Source organism: Dama dama, chromosome 11 (assembly GCF_033118175.1).
Source record: "Dama dama isolate Ldn47 chromosome 11, ASM3311817v1, whole genome shotgun sequence".
NCBI classification, from domain to species: domain Eukaryota; kingdom Metazoa; phylum Chordata; class Mammalia; order Artiodactyla; family Cervidae; genus Dama; species Dama dama.
The window spans coordinates 84,355,243-84,380,038 of record NC_083691.1 but is presented as its reverse complement, the minus strand read 5'-3'; the positions used below and the strand labels follow the sequence as shown (position 1 = coordinate 84,380,038).

Below are 24,796 nucleotides of genomic sequence, written 5' to 3'. Positions count from 1 at the left end.
CAAATTCCAAGTTGTGTCAGTCTACAAAGACATCATCTAAGACTCTGTGCCTAGGGCATTTTGATGTGGGAATTATGAGGACTTTGGTTTGGCCAAGTATGTGCTTGTTCTTGATCTGAGAAGCTCAGATTTCTCAGTAGGTCCTGGCTTCTAGGCAGTATTTCTGTTCCCTTCTTAGAGAAATACTTATGTTCAGTATTTCTGTTTTCAATCATATTTTAGATTTGTTTTCAGCTCTACATAAGATCACACACCAAAAGCCAGCATTATTAAAAAGCACAGTGGACTGGGAATTACAAGAGGTGGCTCTGTAATTAGCCACTCTCCTAGTGGAAGCACAGAGTCTTAACCACTGGACCACCAGGGAATCCCTGTTATGCGGCCTTGGACACTCGTAACTTCCTCCTGAAACACAGAGGACTGGCCGCCCACCTGATCTGTGAATTCTTTTAGACAGACTGTCATCACATAACCTTGAAATGTTTTAAAGTTTTGTTCAAAGGAAAGAAGATGTCAATCCTAAAATTCCAATAAAAAATTAATTAATTCTTAAAAAGAAAAAAAAACCTTCAAGTTAGCAGGCAGGCTGCTTGCAAATAACACACTTCTTTCCTCAAGCTTCCTCTACCTATGCCTCCATAGCCCCAAGTTCCAAAATCCAGATCATCATTAACAACCACTCATGTGATGTTCTCTCATATGGCTCCCTCTTTAATTTACAGTTACTGCAAACATTTATGATTAGAGGGAACCTAATAGATGAGCAAATTCAATCCTTTCAAGAAAAACAAAGCCAAGTGATTGACCTGTACCAAATTATACATACATTAATCTATTTACTATGAGATAAATAGAGCAAATATGTTAATCCTAATTTTTCACTGTGACCAACAGAAATGCCTGTAAATAACAGGGACAGAACCAGAATTTAGGGCTCATTTATAGATATTATAGACACACATTATATTGAATGTCTCTTAAGTCTAACAAATTATTTTAAAATGCAAGCCCACTGAAGGTGGAGTATTTTTGTCTGCTTTGTTCACTGAAGTACCCAAGTGCCCAGAACAGCGTGGCCCAGGGTAGGCCTTCAATAAACACTTGCTTAATGAATAAGTACTTAAAATATTATTATCAATTTATTTTCTACCTGTAACTACCTACCTTCATCTCTGCATTCCTAAGAAAGGAGTGTTTTAGGCTGCACTTCTAAGTCTTTCCTATCGAGATACTGACAGTCATATTAAGATCCATGAAGCACTTATTTTACTGAATATTCTTAAATATACAATAGGTGATGGAAAATTAAGTTCCATTTTTTCCCCAAAAGTTCAGCTTGTAAATGTTTCAAAAGGTAAGAAAAACAGGAAAAATACAAATCAGCTCTAGAGTGAGAGTTGGATTTGATGTCACAGCCATTTATGTTTTCCTTCTCGAAAGAATAAATGATGAGATCCATCATAGGCTACCCTAAATTGACAAAATAAAACAACAGCAGCAACAATTAAAATAAGTGTTCGGAATCAGCAAAAGTAAATAAGGTAACAGTTTAATTTCATCTTTGCTTACTTTTTGTTAATATCTGAAGATCTTCAACAGATGGCGGTCCATTTTTTTTCTCATAAGGAATGACTGTTGTCAAGTACTGCCAAGTTAAAAAAAAAAAGTCACTTGAATCTGCATTCCCTTCTCTGTAAAAATGTGATATAGTTACTAGAAGGTTTGTTTTATAACATGAAACATGAGCCACTTTAACAATGAACACAGGTATCTTACTATCTCAGCCAGAGCTCATTTTTTTTGCCCAGCTCTATTTCATACAAGCCCATTGTTTACATAAATATCGACTTTTTCTCCTTTCAGTTACTGAAAATTTCACAGAAGGAGGTGTAGGAGGGTGATCTGCCCAATTTGTTCATTGTTAAAGTGAAGTCTTATCTAACATTCTCCTTGCATATTTCAACACACTTTTGAAATGGTAATTTAAACGCAAATACATAACCATTCTGCATAACAAAATAGTTCCCAGCAGTTAAATGATTCTGTTTCAGACCATTTTTTTCCTGGTTGAAAAATATAGTCACATGGGTAACTTGACAATTTTAAAAACGCATTCCAGTTTTCTCCAAAAACTAAAAAAGAAAAACTCAAGTAATTTTAGAGATGTATTACTGTTATTTTAAATTATTGTATAAGTAGTTATAAATGCATAAAGGTATTAAAGGAAAAGAGAAAAGTGAAAGGAGAGATGGGCCTAATGAATAATGAAAATTCATGTTTGATATTGAGACAAACTATCTGGTTCACTACTATAAGGCTCACAAGTATCACTAATATTCTATAACTATGTCCCATGAAAGCATAATCTAAAAATCATTGTCCAGATTCTCTTCTGACCACTCCACCAAAAAAATGTACAGCTCAATGTATTCTGCATGTGTTTATCTAGAGATCTACGCGTTTGTTTTTTTTAACTTGAAATCTCCAGGTGCACCCATTATTTAGCCCCAGTCCTAACTCTCAGCTCTATTCCTAATCCTCTTTGAGCAATTTTATGCCATGCATAATCAAAAAACAAAACAGACTTGCTTAACAGTAACTGCTTACAATGAATTAGTCAATATTTAAGAAACTTAATTTCCACCATCTTTTTGGTGTAGGCCTCTCCAAGGTGATGCCCAGTTGTATAACCGAAAACGTTTCTTTGTAAAGAATACACAGGAAGCCAGAAACATGTCTTCCTGGGGCATCACTAACAGCATGCATGTCAGGCCACTTGAAGGAGGACCAGGAAGCCACATGTTGGCACGCATGCTGTCTGACCACACTTTCAGGCCTTCCTGCCCCACTCCCACACGCTGGGTCAGTTTGGAAGGTATTCTGCCATTTTGTGGGTTTGAGAAAGGTGAGAGGCATTAGAATTTAAAAAAAAAAAAAAAAATCAACCATCCCTTAATGGAGCCCACTTCTGAGGTGCAAATGTCAGCGTGAAGAAGTCGATTATTTCTCTTCCTGAGCAAAACAGAACTATCTGCAGTAAAAGCCTAGGCTCAGATGCCTCACTCTGATAAACTGCCTACAAGCTACGCTCCGCACACTTTCCCAATCTTCACTTAGAAGGAAAGAAGAGTTCTCTCTTTAATGTGAAGGTTTCAATTGTAAAAGGTAATACTAAGCACACTCAATATAGATGTATTTCCTATGCTCGTAACATTCCTTAAGTCATTATATTTTTAAAAAGTTAATATAACTAACACTATAAATAACATATCTATATCCATGTGTGATTTTATACTAATAATCTCTCATGCCTCATTCAGGGAACAGTGGGGTTGACTGGCCACATGATACATCTTAAAAACACATAAATTTCATTTAAAAGTAGGTAATTCTAGACAGTTTGACCTAGAACTATAGTCTAAATGATACCAACATCTGGCTTTCTTTCCCTCCAGATGAGATCTTGTTTCTTAAATATTCACAATTACAGTAGTATATTCTAGTTTAGTTATTTTCACAACTATATATTCTATGCATGCAATTCATTAAATCAATACATTCATATCTACTTATTTAAAAGTAAGAGTGAAAAATAGAGCTATAAAACATGTATTAAGAATGCATTTATTGTCCAATTTGAAAAACGCTTTTTCCTAAAGGGAAATACTATGCTTTATCAAGGCTGTAAATATAATGAACTTTCATTTCTCTCTTTTAAGCAGTAGTCTTAGTAAATTAGTAAGGCTGCCAGCTTTCAGGACCTTAACTTACACAGTGAATGAAAAAGCAAAGAATGAGGAAAATAAGGATAACCGAGCACCTGTTTCTCTCCACCTGAATTTCCAAAGGTGTGGCGGAGGCCATTCTGAATGACATTTGAGATCCCTTCCATGCTGAAGCGCTAAAGGCAGCGATAAACGGCCCGGAAGAAAAGGACAGGGAAAGAAGTTCAGAGACTATTAGTAAGAACGTACCATGATGACTTATGCGCCCGAGAGGCAAGCAGTTAGAAAATGCCACCAACTCATTCAGACAAAGCAGACAAAATCATGCTGTTTTAAAATGCTTTTGCATCCATTTCTTTGGAAGTCAAATGCAAAAGCAACTATGTTTATGCTACTATATGTATGAAGATATGTCTTGAAGTAGCTGATCAGTAAATTTGCTCCTATACAAACTCTGTAAGTTGTACAGGTATTTGTTTTATGCAAAATTTGCCACATGACTTTAAAGATACCTTTTGATATTGTTTACCTATATTTTTTCAAAAGTCTGAAAACTTAACACTAACAGTATGCATATTTTTCAATCTAAGTTTGCATATTTCTACTGTAGGCCTGGAGAACAGTAACATAATATTTGGCAAATGGAAATGCTGTTACTCAGAGCGTTGGTTATGGCTTCCCACTCACTCTGCAAGCCACCTGCCACTGCCTTGCTGCAGAAAATGAGAACTGGAGGGACGCATATGCTCTCTTCCTGGAGAGCAGAGTGGATCCCACGTGCCAGCACAGCCCCCTAAGATTTCCACCGACTTTTCCATTCTGCTTCTAGAAAACAATTCTCGCTTCTTTCTCCCAGCAACCTCCAAGACTTCCTAGAACTTGCTGTGCTGAAAAGGGAATATTGTTCCCCTACACTGCTCATCTTGATGTGTAACCAGTCTACAAATTCGTCAAGGCAGTGGGAAGAGTCCGGGGCACCTCTGCGGCTGCTGAGTTAAAAGGACCGTGATGGATCCTCTTAGAGCATGACTAATCAAGGGGAAAGGCATTCTGAAGCAGAAGCTCAGTCCTGATTCACCAGATGGTTCCTTCCCCTGGAATTTTATAGGGGTGAGTTGTGTCAGTAAATACATCTGAGGTGTCAACATAAAGAATATTTTACTAGGCCCTAAGGAGCAGAAAAAAAGAAAACCAAGGCAATGGTCTCTACCCTCAAGAAACGCAAAGTGTGGCTCAGTGATTCCTAAGACATGGTCCAGGGCCAAACCCACCTCCATCCCAGGAAGCCTGAAACCCTTTCAGGGGTCAAAGAGCTCAAAATAATTTTCTTAGAAATACTAAGATATAATTCTTACTCTCTCTCTCATGATTTAAAGTATTTCAAATGACAGACTGGATGCAGAAGCAGATTTGAGAATCTAGCTGTCTTTGATTAAATCAGGTATTAATGAGACTGGAAAAAATGCATAGCAATGCCATTTTTCTTAATCTTTTTACATAGTTATTTCTCATAAAAAATAAGCTATTTACATAAGCATGAATAATTTTCTTATTGATATTTTCCCCATTTTCCTATTGTTTTTTTACATGGATTTTTAAAAGTCAGCTATGTGTATACACATATCCTCTCCCTAATGGACCTCCCTCCACTCCCTAAACCCCACCCCACCCCTGTAGGTCATCACAAAGCACCCAGTTGAGCTCCCCTTATTGGTATTTTTAAATGAGTTAACATGTTAAAATTTTCAGTTTTAACTTCTAATACAGTAAAAATCAATATAATCTTTATAAACAAAAGGTCTTTAGAGTCTTCAGTGAATTTTAAGAGTATAAACAAGTCCACACAACAAAAAGCTGAAAAATACCAAAAGGTTTCATCTTTGAAGAAGCTCACTGCCTTTGTATCAATCACATACTCGATGCTGTTTCTGAAAATCCAAGTACCTTGTGTGAGTTTGTCCAACTACACCTCTCCTCCTGAAGCATCCTTCCCCACCCTGTCCTTCCAGGATCTACATTTCACTTTGTCTCAGTAAGAATCAAATGTCTGGTTAAGACACCTCCACTAAACATGCTGTTAACTTTGCTGGCAGCATTAACTCTTCCTTTTGATGAATTAGGTTAGTGTTAAAGTGAAAGTCGCTCAGTCGTGTCTGACTCTTTGCAACCCCATGGATTAAACAGTCCATGGAATTCTCTAGGCCAGAATACTGGAGTGGGTAGCCGTTCCCTTCTCCAGGGAATCTTCCCAATCCAGGGATCAAACCCAGGTCTCCTCACTGTAGGCAGATTCTTTACCAGCTGAGCCACAAGGGAAGCCCAAGAATACTGGAGTGGGTAGCCTATCCCTTATCCAGCAGATCTTCCCAACCCAGGAATTGAACAGGGGTCTCCCGCATTGCAGGCAGATTCTTTACCAGCTCAGCTATCAGGGAAGGTTAGTATTAACACCTCCAGATAACCATGCCTGTAGATTTCTCACACTATCATATAATTTGTTCACATTTTTTAAAACAGATTATCAAAAGAAAGAACTTCTTAGGATCCAGCGTCTATGATAAAACTCTTTTCAAATAAATCATGTCTATCAAATGTAGACATATGTTCAAATGTTCCTTTCAAAAGCAACAAAGAGAAAAAAACTACTTAAATTTTCTGGATTAGTTCATTCTATTACCTATAGGCATGTTAAAGTCAGATGGAAATTCAGAAAACCTCAAGCAAGATAAAACATTTTAGAATCAATGTATCAGAATACTAAGGTATACTTCACATTTGAACAGAGCATTCTAAAAACACCGTCTTGGGACTTCCCTAGTGGTCCAGTGGTTAAGGATACGCCTGCCAAGGCAGGCAACATGAGTTCGATCTCGGGCCCTGGAACTAAGATTTCACATACCACAGGACAACTAAGCCTGCATGCCCTAGAGCCCATGCTCCGCAACAAGAGAAGCCACTAGAATAAAACTGCTCTTCACAACTAGAGAAAGCCCGCGTGCAGCAACAAAGACCCAACATAGCCCAAAATAAATAAATAAATGAAATTTAAAAATAAAAACACAGTCTTTACTTTTCCAATTGGAAACCTAATTTCCATCCCTTGGTAGGAGGTGGATGGGAGAAGTTAGTTTATGCAAATTTTTAAATTCTTAAACTAAGTTAAATCTATTAAATGTCCAGTTTTGGATATTACTGACCATTTCAACTGCCAACAGCCTGCGTTATCTATGAAAGATAGTTTTCCTGCAACCAGGTTGAGGAAGTGAATGAAAGTGCAACCACGTGAAGTCACAGTAACTTAAGAAAATACAAAAATAACAGCTGATCCTGGCCAAAGAAGTTTAAAGAAACTCCCCGTAGAACCTTTGCCCTCGTGGCTGATGGCAGCTGAGTCAGTAACTGTGGGCCGTTAGGCCCCAGCAGATCCTGACCAAGCAGGCAACATTGCGGCCAGTAAGGTTCTACTGGGAAAATGACAGAATGAGAAAAATCAGAACATTCAGGGGAAGCACAAAGAAACCATCTAAAAGATACGCTTCCCCAACTCCAGCTGCCATCAACCCTCACCTCCCCAGGAGCCACTGAGGAACAATCTCTCCCTTGACCGCATGTTCAGACTCCACCTCTCCACAAGCCCTTTCCCGCTGCTGTGCACGCCTGCTCCCTTGGGCCGGACCCTTTGTGACCCCGTGGACTGCGGCCCACCAGGCTCCTCTGCCCATGGGATTCTCCAGGCGAGAATACTGGAGTGGGTTGCCATTCCCTTCTCCAGGGGATCTTCCTGACCCAGGGATCAAACTGGAATTTCCAGCGTCTACTCCATTAGTAGGTGGATCCCCACTATTACCACCTTTAAATTCTCAAACCCTCAACCTCTCCTTCCCTGGGGTTTCCAGAAACAACTCTCCCCAACATCATTTCTTTGATGCCGAAGGCTGCAGACACCCTTCAGATCCCTCGGAGACATTCAGTAATTTCTCTTCCTTCCCTGGGTTTCTAGATACCATGCTCTCCCAGGGTCCCCCTGTCTCCGGGTTGCTGCTTCTGAGAGAAGCCTCTTTCTCTGCTCACCTCTTATTCACTGGCGTCTCCCCAGACCTGTGTCCCTGTCTTTTCTTCTCACGCACACTCTGCTTTTCCCACTTCAACTTCTGCCTCTGTAGATCCACCGCTCCACTATACCAAGTGCTTAGAACACAGTCTGGCACTAAGGAAGGACTCGAGAAACACCAGCTGCCTTTATTATGATCTCCTTCCTGGGTTTATGTTTAGTGGCCTATTGGACATCTGTACTTAAACATTCCAAAAAAACGCATCATACCCAAGACCAAATTCATCTTCCTCTCCCCCACCAAAAAATGTTTTTACTAAGAGCCTATTTCTCCCTCAGCATTCTATACCTCTCTCCTTCATTTATTCATTCTTTCAAAAAATATAGGGAGCCACATATTATTCCACATGTTAAGGATTCAAAGTGAACACATCAGACAAGGTCCCTCGCCCCCTTGTGACCTGACATTCCAGGCTAAGAGGAGCAGGAAAAATTAACACAATAAAGGAACCAGATGATGGCAGATAATGCACACCCTGCCAATAGCTACAAGAATTAAAAACTGGATGCCTACTTTATACTGAGAGCTCAGAGAAAAGTTTTCCTAGGAGGTGACATGTGAGCTGAGACATGAATTATACACCCAGAGATGAGCTACAAAGGACAATGGACAGGAGAGCCTATCAAAGCCAAACCAAAAGGGGTCCTGTTACCCTCTCCAGCAGGATGTGAAACTGTGGCTACTGAGTGTTTCCACTCTCCCTTCCTTCCATAAGAAGGTGTTACTGCACTGGCTCTGTCCTCTCTCCATCCATGTGTGCTGGAGGTGCTGGAAGGGGAGGCTCCCTCTTTGTACCCCAAGCGGCTGCACCATCCAGAGCCACCAGGAAGGACAGACATCGCCCAAGGGCTCTGCCTGCTGCAGTTACTGTTGAAGAGACCTGCATGTCTCCCTTCAGGGAAGATAAAACATGTGTCCATGCCACCGCAAGGCAGAAATCAATGACCCAATCCTCCCTTCCCAGTGTCCCGATAGATCCGAGCCCCTTAAGATCTCTGAAATTCAGCTATTCTCCCATCTCTGTCACTTCCTTGACTCACTTCTTACTCGATGACAGCAACAGCCCCCAAATCAGCTCCGTAGCTCTAGCTGTCTCCCTCCAATCAATGCTCCTTGAAACACTGAAGTCACCCTTCCAAGAGACAAATCTGAACATGAAACCAGCAACTTACAACCTCCCCTGGGCTTCCTATAGCCTCTAAATAAGGACTAAATGCTGTAGTGTAGCATTCAAAGCCCTCCATTCTTTGGCTTCCACTTTGCTATTCCTCTTTTTCTTGATTCACCTCTCCCTCAACTTCTAGCCGTAATGAACAAGCTTCAGTCCCCAGGGGCTCCTGTCACCTCCTCCAGGGCGTGGTCCACACCGCCCCTCTGCCCAGTCTGCCTGCCCTTCCTCCCCTCCCCTGTCCTCGGGACTCAGCTCAGACCTCTAACCCCAACGACGAGTGACGATAAAGCACACCGCCTGGACCGCAGGGCAGCACCGGGCACAGGAGGCACTAGAAACGTGGACGCTGCTTTGAACACAGCAGTCGGCTCCCTATCCCTGGGTTCTCCCCCTTGACACTGCTGACACTAGGCTCAGATATGTGATTCTTTGCCGTGAGAGCGGTCCTGTGGACTGCAGGATATTGAGTGGCATCTCTGGCCTCTATGCAGCAGGATGCCCCAGGACACCACCCCCCATCCCTCCAAGCTGTGACAATGACAAACGTTTTCAGACTTGCCTGATGTCTCCAGGTTGGGTGGGTCGGGGGGGGGGGGGGGGCCGCACCCAAACTGGCCTGGTTGAGAAACACTGCATGCGCATTGGATGGTTTGTCATCAGATCCCCAGCCCAGAGGCAGCATGCCCCTAGAGGCCAGGGTTCACTCTGCATCCTTAATACCCATGCCTGGCACATAATTAGAGATCAATATGCTGCTGCTAAGTTGCCTCAGTCATGCCCGACTCTGTGAGATCCCATAGATGGCAGCCCACCAGGCTCCTCTGTTCCTGGGATTCTCCAGGCAAGAATACTGGAGTGGGTTGCCATTTCCTTCTCCAAAATGGGGTCAATAGAATCTAATCACCCATGACAAAACAGCCCACTGACCAACTCTCTGATGCAAGATCAATGCAACCTCAACATTTCATGGAGTTTCATGGTGACCAGCTATCCAAACTCTTAGGTTTTAGTAGGATTCAAAATCCTTTTTCTCTTAGCTATCTCTCTTTTTGCTCATTCTCGTTTGCACACATTTGCCCAACTTTGGTTGGTTGTTGGGGTCCAGTGGAAGAATTCCCATTCTGCCTTGTAGCTTCTCCTTTAGGGACTTGGAAAAGGAAAGTAGTGCAGTTCTTTCTGGCCATCTGCCAGGCATGGGACCCCAGCCTTCTTGGGGTAAGTTCGACTGGCAATTTTAAAGAACTCTTCCGCAGCATCAAGTGCAATGAGATGGTCCATAACAAAGAGATATCTCTCCGAGAGCTCCCAACTGGTTGGGAAAATACTGGTCTCTTCAGCCAGTCTCAACAGTATTTCCTGAGTTCTCCTTGTGTTTTTAGAATCACTGATGGTGCTCAGTTTTGTCACTGACAGCCAAGAGTCTGCTTCTCTTTGAAAACCTAAATCTTCCAAAATGCATTTCCATCTACTTCTCACTTCACTTCGAATCTGTCGCGGGATGCAGATAATATATGTTTGTCTAATAGCCCTAAATGAAAAGATAAAAGTTTTATTTGCCACTCAGATGAACCTTGAAGGAATTATGCTAAGTGAAGTCAGTCTTTCTCTAAGACAAATACTATATGATCTCACCTATAAAGGAATCTTAAAAATAAAAACCTGAACGCACAGAAAAAGAGATCAGACCTGTGATTACAGAGATGGAGGGCGAGGGGAGAGGGGACTGGAGAAAAGTGGTCAATAGGTATAAACTTCCAGCTGTGAGATAACAAAAGCACTAGTGATGTAATTCACAACATGGTGATGTTACTTAACACTGTCATAGGATATATGAGAGTAAATCCTAGCAAAAATGAAAACTTTTCTCTTTTCTCTCCCTTTACTGTATCTATATGACAAGATAGATGTTAGCTAATCTTATTGTAATCATTTCACCACAAACATAAATCAGACCTTCATGCTGTATACCTTAGCCTTACACAGCAATGTATGGCATTTATTTCTCAATTAAAGAAAAAAAATTATTTTTTAAAAAGTGGGGATGAGGCACAAGCTCTAAAGAAGAAAAGAGTGCAGAAAGAAAAAAGAAAGTTTTGGTCAGGTTAAGTTTTCATAAATTCACTCCATGTCACAGTCTTTAAGTAGAGAAACAGTATCAGAGACACCTTCATGCCCACGAAGCACAAGGCCATCCTCCCGCACGCAGGGGCACCTGATGGACCTTCACTGGCTTCAACTGCAAAATTTTCAGCGATTACTCTACCAGTGAAATACTTCCAGGTTTTATTTTTTTATGGAACCAGGAATCACACCTTCGTCAAAAGTATTTAGAATCAGAAAATTTTTCAACAGTCTTCTTGGATAGAAAAATGTTGGACTAGAAATCAAAGATCAAAGCTGCCCAGCTTTGCCACTAACTGTGTGATGTGACAGCAGTCCTTGAGCCTACAAAGGCCCATCTCCTCATCTGTGAAATGGAGGATTAAAGATGTCATTTTTAAAGGTCTTATTTGTAACTTCCAAGAATCTACAAGTTAACTCGACCAAGAAGATACATGATTTTTTAAGAAGGCAAGTCAAAGCCATGCACATGCACATACGCATGGACACCGAACAGTACAAGACTAAAAGTCACACGAGGCTGTGATGTAAGCACTCCCAATGACAGAACTGCCCAGCCAGATGGCACATTCAGAACCATCAACTCCAATGGCTTCCTTTTTCTTCTGCAGACACGAGTACATTTTGGAGATAAAGACTAGGTCTTTAGGTTCTGTATTCCCATGATATGTCCCACGCCTGTGTCATGGCAAGCATTTATAAACGTCTGCTAAGCCGAAGATGCAACACCTAAGACCACTCTTAGAGCCTTGGATAACCATAGCAGGAGGCCTCTTGATTTCTAGCAGGAGAAAAACTTTTTTTTAAACAAGTTAAAGGCAAAAGTAATCTAAGGGTGAACAGAAGAAAGACGATATGACAAGATATAAGGTTATTTGTCAAAGGAGTGAACCGTGGCGTTCTGAAGAGCCTGAGAGATCAACGTGAGATCAATAAGTAAGATAAATCATCCTGTTGGCACGGTTTGTAAAACAGTGGAGTGACGAACAAATCCGAAACCCCTCGGATAATGAAAGAGTAGCAAGTAGAAGATTAATGAACGGGAATGGAGAGACTACTGCCAAGACAAGAAGGAAGAGGGAAAGAGCCCCCGCAGAGCGCAAAACACACTCTGCTTTACTGCTGCCCGATAAATTCCAAAAACAATACACCCTCTTGGAAGGCAAAATGAATTTTGAAAAAGATAAGACCTCAGAGGCAGATTAAATTTACTTTTGAGTAAAACATCACCTCATTTAGGAACACTGCATTCATATGCTTAAGAGCAGATGGGGTGTTATTAGGTACTTACGGTACTTAACTGGGCCGGTGAGAAGACTTTCTCTATGCTTAAATTTTAAAAGTAGGAAGAGGGAGGAGGAGAAAGATGGAAGGAAGGAGGAAGTGAAATGAAAAGAGGGAAGAAGAGAGGCATTTCTCTGTTGAACATTTCTCAGATGAAAGTGCAAGAGCCACGTCAAAGTATGACAGAAGTAAGTCTCAAGGTTACACATGTTTGGTGAAACAAAGGACATTCAATAAAGGGCTGTTACCATTTAATTAAAATAAACAACAGCAGTGTTAAGTACGTCAAAAATGCCTCCATGTAATCCACCATTTCGAGATTGGAAGGACCCGAACTTTCAAATTCAAAGTGAAGAAGCTGGTGAAGGTTCTGTGAGTCTAAAATTATTTTGTAATCGATCCACCACATCTTAATGAAGGTGTTAATAGTTCTGTAAAAGGCCCTTCTCAGAATGGAAATTTTGACGGGAGCCCATTTATAAGCAGGAAAATGATTAAGCGTTACAGTATTCACTTTATTGTTCCCCTCACCGCTGACAAAGTGCCAAAGTGACAAGGCAAGGACGGGAGAAGGGCTTTACGGAGTTCAGGGCCTCGGTCACACGGTTTACCCTGAGAACACTCACGACGGCCTCGTGACTGCTTCCTTCCTTGGCATGAGTATGTACTAAAGTTTCAAAGTCAGTCATTCTCTGGAAATTTTTCTCAGACGAAAACAGGAGCAACAAAGTGTAAACAAGACATAGATTTTTGTTTTTTTAATCTGTAAAAATCTAAAAGACAAAGAAATGAGCCAAGCCCTCCAGGCCCATCCATATCACCCTGCACAGCTCAGAACTGGAGAACCCAGGGCCACAGGAGCCCACCTCTGTACAACATGTACATCTGCCCTCCAACGCACATGGGTTCTGTGAGCCGAGGCCTCTGCTGAGCTTTCGTTTACCCATTTAAGAAAGGGCAGCAATGCCGCTCAAGAATCCATCTGCAATGCTAGAGGCGTGGGTTTGATCCTGGGTCTGGGAAGATCCCCTGAAAGAGGAAAGAGTAAGCCTCTCCAGTACTCTTGCCTGGAGAATCCCATGGACAGAGGAGCTAGCAGGCTACAGTCCACGGAGCCACAAGAGAGGCCGGCATGACTGAGCACATCACAGCACAATAATATCTACTTTACAGGGTTGTTGTGAGGAGTAAATAAAATACTCCATGGGAAGCACTTAGCGTGTTCAGCAAATATAAATGTTCAAATATGTTTGGGCTGTATTCCCCTTTAAAGGCTAGAAAATTTAGGGAAGAAAGAAAAAAAAGGCTAGAACAACATATGGGAAATAACTCCCAAAGAGAAATAACCATACATTTCTACTTTCTTTCTACTGGCCTCCCAAACAGTAAACAAGAGTATTTCAAGTTCTCCTCATATAAATAAAATGGCAATAGAAATAACCACCCTGATTATAGTCTCCAGCTTAAAAAGGACTGAAGACAACACAGAGAACAGATACTACTGTCTGAGACTGAATCAGCCAGAAAACTTGAACAGAAAACAAGTAACACTTTTAGGTAATTCAAGGTCTTTCTGAACAATAAAAACAGCTAGATGCCACCACATAAACTGAAAAGCAACATGGAATCAGATACAGCACTGTGGTCTGTTAATTCTTTTCCAGAGTCTTAAACCAGCTCATTCTCCCCACAGTATATCACCAGCTTAACTCATTTCACAAAAAGCAGGATCCAAGACAGAGAAAAACCAAACTAACCCAGAGGTCAGGAAATTCAGACTATTCCTGCTACCAAATTTTCTTAGCTTTTCTCTTAAGCTGACACCTCACCTGACACCCAGTGGCACAGAACTCTATATCAGGAAAGCCTTAAAAATCTAAATATCAAAGCTCAATAACAGGAAAAAAGTTTGGGAGAAGCAATTAAGAAATGCTTTTCACCTATTTCTGACTCTTATTCTAATCCATGCTCTAAGTCCATTAATATTCTTTATACTCAAAGTTCAGAAGAAAGTGAAATTAAAACATAATTACTGTTCTTTATAAATCACATCATTTGTAATAGCTTAAGTGACATGATTTTCAAATATTAATTTACAGAACAGTAGTTAATTTTTTAGTTCAAATTCTCAAAAAAATCAAAATACAAGACACGAGAAAAGCATAGAATTGAAAGCAACAGTTAAATGTTAAAAAAAAAAAAAAGTAAGAATATGCAAATGATTAGTAAGCTATTACCTAAGATGTAAAAATTGATCTTGCTTGTTTTGACACTTCCTCAAATCAAATAATTTTAATGTGATTATAAATCAGTTATAAATGCAAACTCTACCCAAAAATAATTTTTTAAAGATCCAAGTTAGAAAATGAGTTACACCAAAGCAGATAAATATTTAAATATATCTTAAATATTGAACTACTATTTTATAAATTCACTCTCAAAGCAGAAAGATGGGATATGAATAGGAGTAAATGGACTAGCATCAATTTAATTGCTTGTATTTGAAGATCTTTTAAAAATTTTATGTAATTTAATCTTAATATGGTAATTAAGTATTGGCAAGCATTTTCAAAGCTACTAAGCTAAAGTAAAATAATTAACCCTGGCAGATTTATGAACTCTTTTCTGATACTTCTGGATACTCTAAATATATAGTAAGTTCACAGTTTCCTGGCATATTATGGCTTTTACTTGAATTTGTATTATGTTAACAATCATAAACCTCTCCAAGACATAAAGGGGTCAAGAACAGAATCCTGAGAAAAGCATGATCCAAAAGGATATATGCACCCCAATGTTCACTGTGGCACTGTTTACAACAGCCAGGGCATGTAAGCAACGTAAATGTCCATCGACAGAGGAATGGATAAAGAAGATGTAGTACAATGGAATATTACTCAGCCATTAAAAAGACTGAAATAATGCCATCTGCAGCAACATGGATGGACCAAGAGTGTCATACTGACATTTAGAAGTGACTTCATTCACACGCATTGGGGTGCATATATCCTTTTGGATCACATTTATATAAATGAACTTACCTACCAAACAAAAATCAGACTCACGGAACAAGCTTATGGTTGCCAGGGCAAAGGATGGGGGGAAGGGACAGTTAGGGAGTTTAAGATGGACATGTATACACTGCTATATTTCAAATGGATAACCAACAAAGACTTACTGTATAGCTCAAGGAACTCTGCTCAATTTCATATGGCAGCCTGGATAAGGGGGGAATTTGGGGGAGAATGGAAACATGTGTATGTATGACTGAATCCCTTCACAGTTCACCTGAAACTATCACAACATTGTTTATTAATCAGCTATACTCCAATACAAAATAAAAAGTTTAAAATAAATAAAAACAAATAGACTCCTGATTTTTACTACAGTAACTGCTAAATCATGAAAGTTCACTATTACAGTCAGACACCAAAAAACCACTGCAGAAAACAAATAGTACATAATAGTAAGATAGCGAAAACTATCTCTAGATAACATTTCTCCAGGCAATAAAAGTGAAAGAAAAAGTCTCTTAGTTGCATCCGACTCTTTGTGACCCCATAGGCTATATGGTCCATGGAATTCTCTAGGCCAGAATACTGGAATGGGTAGCAGTTCCCTTCTCCAGGGGATCTTCCCGACCCAGGGATAGAACCCAAGCCTCCAACATTGTAGAAGGATTCTTTACCAGCCAAGCCACCAGGGAATACTGCCTTCCAAAATACAAATTTGTTCTATATCTAAAATAGTTTTTAATCCATAGATGTGAATTATTAAAATAATAAACATGACATTGACTAAGTTTCTCTCCACCCTATAATGACTTTCCATCTTATGCCTAATGCCAATTTTTAGGAATATTCTTTGCAATATATAAATGCAGAGAAGTACTATAAAATATCACCAACAAACTATTTTTGAAAATGTGTTAATATTTACCTTCAAGTATGTGTATAGAGCTGACTTTATCCTCTCAACTACCATTACTTGGAGAAGAAACAGCCCTTTCACGCCTTCTCTACTACTCTCTTTTAACTACCTTTTATCACTGTGTATAAACACAGTGTGCTCAACAAACTCTCAGTATTTTTTTTTTTCATTTGTCCCCTAGTCTGGAGACAACTGGTTTACTTGCTGGCTCTCTTCACTTAGTTAATGGGAAACTGTGATCAAACCAGTCAATCTTAAAGGAAAATCAACCCTGAATATTCATTGGAAGGACTGATACTGAAGCTGAAGCTCCTATACTTTGGCCACCTGATGTGAAAAGCCGACTCACTGGAAAAGACCCTGATGCTGTGAAAGATTGAGGGCAGGAGGAGAAGGGGAAGACAGAGGATGAGATGGCTGGATGGCATCACCGACTCAGTGGACATGAGTGTGAGCAAACTCTGAGAAACAGTGAAGGACAGGGAAGCCTGGTGTGCTGCAGCCCCTGGGGACACAGAGTCGGACACAACTAAGCAACTGAACAACTGGCAATCTGACACACGCAGCACAAAGGTCTGTTACTAGGTGGGGACCCACGGCAAGTGACTCGGAGATGGACAGGATCACCATCTGTGGGCATAACTCAGGCTGCTGGAGGGGCCCTGAGGAAAGGAATAACTCAACACACTCTGAGATTAAAATAAGGCTATGTCTTATAGTAAATTTTAGTCACAATACAGTGATCTTTTATCTACACAAACTCACTTAAAAGGAGCTTACATTATTTTTCTTCTAATTTTTAATTTTATCAAATTTCAATCTAAATCAGGGGTTGGCAAACTTTTCCATAAAGGGCTAGATAGTATATATTTTGGACTTGCAGCCCATACAGTCTCTGTCACAACTATTCAACTCTGTACTTATAACACCAAAGAAGTCATAGACCACGTGTAAATGAAAGAACGCAGATGTGTTCCAATAAAACTTTATTTATAAAACAGGCAGAGGGTTGATTTGGCCCTCAGCCAATAGTTTGCTTTGCCAATCCCTGGGCTAAACTACCTTAGCAAATGTAAAATTTTAAAATTCCAAATTAAAAAGGAACAACAGAAACAGGGGTCCTTGTTATTTAAAGAGCACCAAATTCAAGTAGTTATGCCAGAACAATTCCTTCTAGGCTTTATTGCTTGCACAAATTAGTAAAACTTCAGAATAATATAATAGTAGCTGTCTGATGAAAGTGAAAGAAGAGTGAAAAAGTTGGCTTAAAACTCAACATTCAGAAAACTAAGATCATGGCATGTGGTCCCATCACTTCATGGCAAATAGATGGGGAAACAGTGGAAACAGTGTTAGACTTTATTTTGGGGGGCTCCAAAACCACTGCAGATGGTGATTGCAGCCATGAAATTAAAAGATGCTTACTCCTTGGAAGGAAAGTTATGACCAACCTAGACAGCATATTAAAAAGCAGAGACATTACTTTGCCAACAAAGGTCCATCTAGTCAAGGCTATGGTTTTTCCAGTGGTCATGTATGGATGTGAGAGTTGGACTGTGAAGAAAGTTGAGTGCCGAAAAATGTATGCTTTTGAACTGTGGTGTTGGAGAAGACTCTTGAGAGTCCCTTGGACTGCAAGGAGATCCAACCAGTCCATCCTAAAGGAGATCAGTCCTGGGTGTTCATTGGAAGGACTGATGCTGAAGCTGAAACTCCAGTACTTTGGCCACCTGATGCGAAGAGTTGACTCATTGGAAAAGACCCTGATGATGGGAGGAATTGGGGGCAGGAGGAGAAGGGGACGACAGAGGATGAGATGGCTGGATGGCATCACCAACTCAATGGACATGAGTTTGAGTAAACTCCGGGAGTTGGTGATAGACAGGGCGGTCTGGCGTGCTGCGATTCATGGGGTCACAAAGAGTTGGACACGACTGAGCGACTGAACTGAAATTAAAATAAATTTCTCTTAAAGTCAGTTTTGGTCAAGATTAAATGAAAAACTAATACTGGGGCATTTCTGCATGTAAAAGAGAAATAAAATCGATTGACTGTTAGTCAAAATATGAGCTAAGTGAGTCATACAGACAGATGGAGCAATGCATCTGTGAAACAAAAATATACACAAAAAAGAGTATCTATCATCCAAGCCCTAGCTCCTCCTCAACCTTAAGCAGTTTTCTCTCCAACACCAAAAGCAATAAATTAGGGTAATGTGATTCCTTTTACAATGGAGTCACTGATTACTAATATCCCAGAAACTTTCAGAATAAACTTCTTTGGGATAGACTAAAGCAATTACATTGGGTTGGGCAAAGAGTCTGTCTTACAGAAAACCCTGAATGAACTCTCTGGACAACCCAATACATTTTTGCTGGTGGTGAGAGCAACACACTAGAACTCTCAAAAGTTCAATGCAATATGGACAACAGAAAAGATACTATATACATTCCCATCTTCTCAGACCTAGACTTTGAATAAGAAACCTTACACATGACCTGTAATTGACAAACACTGGATTCTGAAGGAGGAAGAACATCCATTTTAGGCAGGTAAACACTAATGTCTTTACAACTTCAGACACCTCCAGATGACAACCGCTACTAAATTAATCTCTTAAATTACTAATGTAAAGACAGCTGGTGTACTTCAACCTGTTCTTGTACTCCTGTAAACAGCCACTGAAATTCAATGACCTGTGAATCTACTTGATACAAGCAGAAGACTGGCCCCCCAAAAATCCCTGACAGAACAATAATTCAAAGCACAAATCCAAATCCTGAGATTCCATCCTCTTTATTGTGAAGTTTCAACTTAACAAATATGTATTAAGTGACAAATTAGGTGCATTGCTAGGGAAACAATGTGAGTGAGTCTTCGCAAAGACTGCACTCCTTCCTAACGAAAGACTTAAGCAACTGATTACCCCAGAGTATGGTACTAGGACAGCAGAAGTATGTGTACCCTCAACTCAAATGGGACACAAGAGGCAACTTACAAAGGAATACAAACAGTCAATAAATCAAACCATTATTTGCCTACTGGATCAGTATATATGAGAAGGCTAATAACCGTCATACGGTTGGGGTTTGAGGAAATGGCCACTCAACTTATGCTGTTACTGGGTAACACTTACGTAGGACAATTTGAAAAGATGGTTGCTTAAAACTGTGTATTTTTGACCTAAAAATTGCACTCGTTTTGGTGAATGGGGAGACTATAGTTTCGCTATAGTCAAAAGAAATATATAAGGAATAAGTTCACCTTTAGGAAAAACAGTGAGTTCAGTCTGATAAGATAAATTCCTGATGCCCACAAGATATTCAGGGAGAAATGTCTAGTAAACAGTTGGACATATAACAACTACCATTTACTCAGGATATATGCTACTTTTACACACATCATAATTTCACTTAATTCTTCCAAAATTCAAAGGGGTATGTACCCAGGGGCAGGATCAGGATTCAAACAGAGCTCTTAACCCAAAGTTCTTAACCAATATGCTATTCAGCCTCAATGTTTGGTACCTGGAAGAAAGATCCAAGGCAGAAATACAGATTTGCAACAACAACAAAAAAATTTTTTTTTTTTTTTTTTTACTATTTATTCATCAGAAATTTATTGAGGACCTAATGTGGGACCTAGGAATATATTAGATAAAGTTACATTTTCTATCCACAGGGAACCATAACAGAGACAGACATGAAAACAAAAAATTACAATATGGCATCACAGTACTAACAGCAACAGTTAAGAGGAATAATACTAACTCCAGAAGGAAAGGACTGTCAATTTTGCATTGGAGGAAGAGTCATCAAGTAAAGGTCTAAGAAAGGAAGACAATGCCTGACCATGATTTTGAATAATGAGTTAGAAAAAAAAAGAGAGAAGAAGAGAAATCTCCCAAGAGGACAGTGGAAGCAGTAAAGGAAGGAAGGTTACTCCAGAAAAAGGCAGTGGCATAAATGGTCACGCCACAGCCCAACACAACATAGTCAGTTCAAAGAAATGCACGTGGGCCACCAAACCCATTAACAGTGCCCTTCAACCATTCCAATCTCTACTCCCCACTCCTGCTTTTCCAGATGTTGAATAGGATAAAGGAAATAAAATCTCTGACTCTATTAAGTGATGCTCTAGAATTGATGCTTTTGAACTGAGGTGTTGGAGAAGACTCTTGAGAGTCCCTTGGACTGCAAGGAGATCCAGCCAGTCCATCCTAAAGGAGATCAGTCCTGGGTGTTCACTGGAAGGCCTGATGTTGAAGCTGAAGCTCCAATACTTTGGCCACCTGATGCACAGAACTGACTCACTGAAAAAGACCCTGATGCTGGGAAAGATTGAAGGCAAGAGGAGAGGGGGACAACAGAGGATGAGATGGTTGGATGGCATCACCAACTCAATGGACATGAGTTTGAGCAAGCTTCAGGAGTTGGTGATGGACAGGGAAGGCTGGTGTGTTGCAGTCCATGGGGTTGCAAAGAGTCGGACACAACTGAGCAACTGAACTGAACTGACTCTATCAAATCTCATTAGCCAAGAAGAAGATGTACTCTTCCAACATCTCCTCTAAACAGAGAGCTCAAGAGGGACAGGACAGCCTGCCCAGCCCACCAGAAGGAGCAAGAGGCATGGTGACTACCACATCAGAAACAGCTCCCCACAGCACTGCTAGCAACTGCCTCAACCAAGCTTTTCCTCTTCTTGGTGGAATCTGTTACTACCTGAAGTTACAAGGTCTAGTCATGCTTTTCTGTGTGTAGTGCCTGTCTCCCTTGTTAGAATATAAGCTCCAAGAGGCCAGAGGCCTTATCTGTCTTATTCACCACTGTATCTTTAACAGCGCCTGGCACAAGAAAGATACTCTGCAAATGTTTACTGAATGAATAGTTTTATCTTATTCAACATGTAACAGATTAACTTTAAAAACTAAATCAACATTTCACTTTCTGAAGATACTCAGAAATTTCTTAATATGTATGAATAGCATCTCTAAGCCCACTAATTTTTTTTTTCACTGTAGCAAATGTTTCAAACAAAGCATGCATCCAAAATGAAAACCTAAACTCTGCTCTGTCACACTCACATTTCACTACAGTCTCTCTGGACCAAAAGGAGCAAGTTGGCAATTACGGATAAAGTACTACAAATTGATGCTCTGTTTCAATGAAATGTGCTTAAGGGAAAATGGCAGGAAACTATTCCACATTTAATGAAGAAGTCCAAGTCTTTGATAGATATAAAACATATCTAAGGTAAAAAGAAAAAAAGTGGCCAATGTCATTAGAAAACAAGTAATGCATGATATCTATAAAAGGGTCACCAATCCCTGGTGAGTCAGTTGGTAAAGAATCCATCTACATTGCAGGAGACTGCCTGCAATGCAAGAGACGCAGGCTCGATCCCTGGATCAGGAAGATCCCCTAGAGAAGGAAATGACAATCCACTCCAGGGAAATATACTTGCTAGGGAAATCCCATGGACAGAGGAGCCCAGCGGGCTACAGTCCATGGGGTCACAAAAGAGCTGGACACGAATGAACAACTAAACCACCGAATGTGATAGCCAATCCACAGAGATCAGGCCTTGCCAAAACTGCATGTTATATAAAAGGGCTGGAAAGGCAGTATCCTGGAATCTGTTTCGCCACTGGCCATTTCACTTTAAAGTTCCTTTGGGCCACCGATCACTATTTTCAGAATCCTTGATAGGTTTCAGGCTCCTGGTGTCACAAATGGAATGGCTTTTTGCCATCCTTTTAAGCTTCACAATGATGGAGGGAACTAGTACCACAAGCTTAGTGATGCCATTATTAGCCTAATTAAAGGTTTTGACACAAATAGCAGATCAGGACTCAAGAAGTAACTTTACATGTCCAAATATTGGGGGGGGGGGGGGGGGGGAGGGCAGGAATTACTGTTCCTGTGAATCTATTTCAAGGCTAATAAAGGTTCAAATAAGACCTAAACGTTGCCTTGTCAAATCCATTTCTCAACATAAATAGCACGTAAAATCACACAATGAATCCACTCAAACCCTTTTTAAATGGGAGTTAGAAAAAGAAGCATTTAAACTACTCCTAGGGATACATTTATTTTCCTCACCTAAATGTTAACACAAATAAATGGAGGAATTACATGCAATCCCTAAAATTAGATAAGCAGAAATTACCAACCATGCCATGACTTTTTAACTAAGCATTTTATTTAATCACACCTGCATAAAAGGACAATTTAAAGGGTACAATTTATTTTTTAATTTGAGATACAAAATACTGTTCCTAATATTTTAAAGCAAACTTTATCCAGGGCTGTATACTCAAACAAACGTTCTGGTTTGGGGAACGTCTTGGTGGGGATTTTTTGTTTGGTGGGTGCTGTTTTCTTCAGAGTTGTCTCTAGAAGTCACTAAACACTTTAACCAATATCACCATTTCTAAAAAATATTTTGTTCCACATATCTGGCAACTTTTGCAAAATCTGTTTATAAACTATGTCTTTTCTGTGTACAAATAACATTAAACTAAGAAAATGTGCATATACTCATAGGCCAAAGACAGTATAATGAATGGGCTAAATAGTAAGATTCTTTTTGGTTTGTATTAACTCTCATTGGTGGTTCCACATCCCAGAACTGCCATGCTCTTTCCTGGATTCTATCAGAGTCTGATCAATGAGATCTATTTCTCTGATAAGCATCCTTTAGAAAGAATAAATCAGACTTAGTCAAAGACATAATTTTTATAACTGCAAGCCGTAACAGCCAGTTTGATATAATTTGCATTATCATGTTATCACTATTGTGAATTTAAAAGGTACAATCCATTTAGAAAATGAATCCCTTTGTCCAACCATTCAAGTTTAAAATAAAACCAACACTTCTTCACATGCAAACATAAACGTGACAAGATACAAGGTCTCAACTTATCAAGGAAAAATGAAATGCTCATAAGACCAACAGGAAATGTATCTCAAATACTTAATAGTTAACATTTACAATGAAGTTTAATCAAGTGAAATTAACAGCACCACTTATGGAAAATGAAAAGCAGAAAACAAAAAGCTTTGTACCAAAAGTCAAAGATTCAAATATCCTCAAGTTGTTTTCACCAGTCAGTAATAGTCTCGTCTGCCAAATACTAGGCCAAATGGGTGATGTCATGGAATTGCCTGCAACATCCTCTCATTCCAACTTCACTCATAAATCAGGAGAAAATGATTTAAATGTCAACCTCTGCTTTTAGGCTCCATATAGTTCAACTACCTCTAAAAGCACCCCATTTCTTACCATATAACTCACAAGGGCTAAGCAAAAACAAGAAAGCAGTATCATTCAGTTGCCCACCAGCCAAATATAAAAAACCCCTATTAACATTTTCATGTACTGAAATGGTCACCTGCCAAAGCTTTTCCTTCAAACATTCTGTTTTATTCCCCCTCGCTTCCTTCTCTTTACCTCCCTCCTCCTACACATTTCAGCACTGAGTTATCCAGATAACCACCATACCCTCACCACAAGAAAACACCTTTTGGAAGGAGCAGAGTACACTGGTAGTCTAGAACACGACCCTTCAGCTCTCCGGTGAGGACCCCCCATGCCCTGCTCCTGCGCACTGGGTCCTGCCCGCCTCTGCTGGCCTCACGGAGGCCGCTTCCAGCGTGTCGCGCTGCCCACACACCACCACTTACCGTGCCGGGCATGTGGCTTCTCTCATTCTTCCCGTTCTGAGAGCTGCCGTTCTTGAGTTTCTTTTTCTTTTTGGCTGTTTCTTTGTGCTCTTTCTGCTTGTTTTGCACTTCGATGAGAACAGAAATAAAGCTGTTCTTCACTTCTTTCTCAAACTCCAGTTCGTCTCGCAGGGCCAGCTGCTGCACCAGCTCTTCGGAGTACTCCTTGATGGCCGTCTCAATTTCTTCCAGCAGCTCATTTAATTCAGATACCGACAGCCTTTTCACCCCTGTGACCCAAAAGCAAAGCAGAGCGGACACTGAGACCGAAATGTTTCAAGGCAGCACAGCAAAGTGTTTCTCGCCAAAGAGGAAAAACATCATATTCTGAGCAATTAAACTGTTTGTAATTGTCTCAGACTCCTCAGACTCCTGGTGGGCAGGTCTGAGTAGAGGTAGGTGGGGGAAGTTGCTTCTCAAATGGCTGAGAAGTGTAACAAAATTTTTTACTCGTCTAAAATCAACAGTTCCATGAACAGTACTTCAGTCAAGACTTAAGAAGCTTGTGCAAGGAAAAGAACACGAAAGCAGAGAGTGAGTACGGGAAATCACTGTACTGAAAAGAAATCACAGACCATTGAGCAGGGCTCTGGGGCACTTCTGAAGACAGGAAAAGTCTATTTGAAAGAATTAAGCTAAATACACACTTAAACACACATGCCCCAGTGTGTGAATTTTACTGAGAATTGGAAAGATGAAGGGCAGACGATTCCCTGAAGACCCTTT

General features: G+C 40.2%; 1 protein-coding gene across 2 annotated transcripts in view; it reads right to left on the bottom strand.

The window, feature by feature from the left end:
* The window catches only part of FEZ2 (fasciculation and elongation protein zeta 2), a 43,992-nt gene that overhangs the window by 5,077 nt on the left and 14,119 nt on the right, over positions 1 to 24,796 (bottom strand). The window contains exons 5-7 of one of the 2 annotated variants that reach the window (XM_061155609.1): positions 24,032 to 24,300; positions 3,821 to 3,901; positions 1,570 to 1,645 (exon numbers count right to left, since the gene is read on the bottom strand). In XM_061155609.1, coding sequence (XP_061011592.1) covers positions 1,570 to 1,645; positions 3,821 to 3,901; positions 24,032 to 24,300 — 426 coding nt within the window. The remainder of the gene's footprint in view (positions 1 to 1,569; positions 1,646 to 3,820; positions 3,902 to 24,031; positions 24,301 to 24,796) is intronic. The other variant, XM_061155610.1, reaches the window with a different exon arrangement.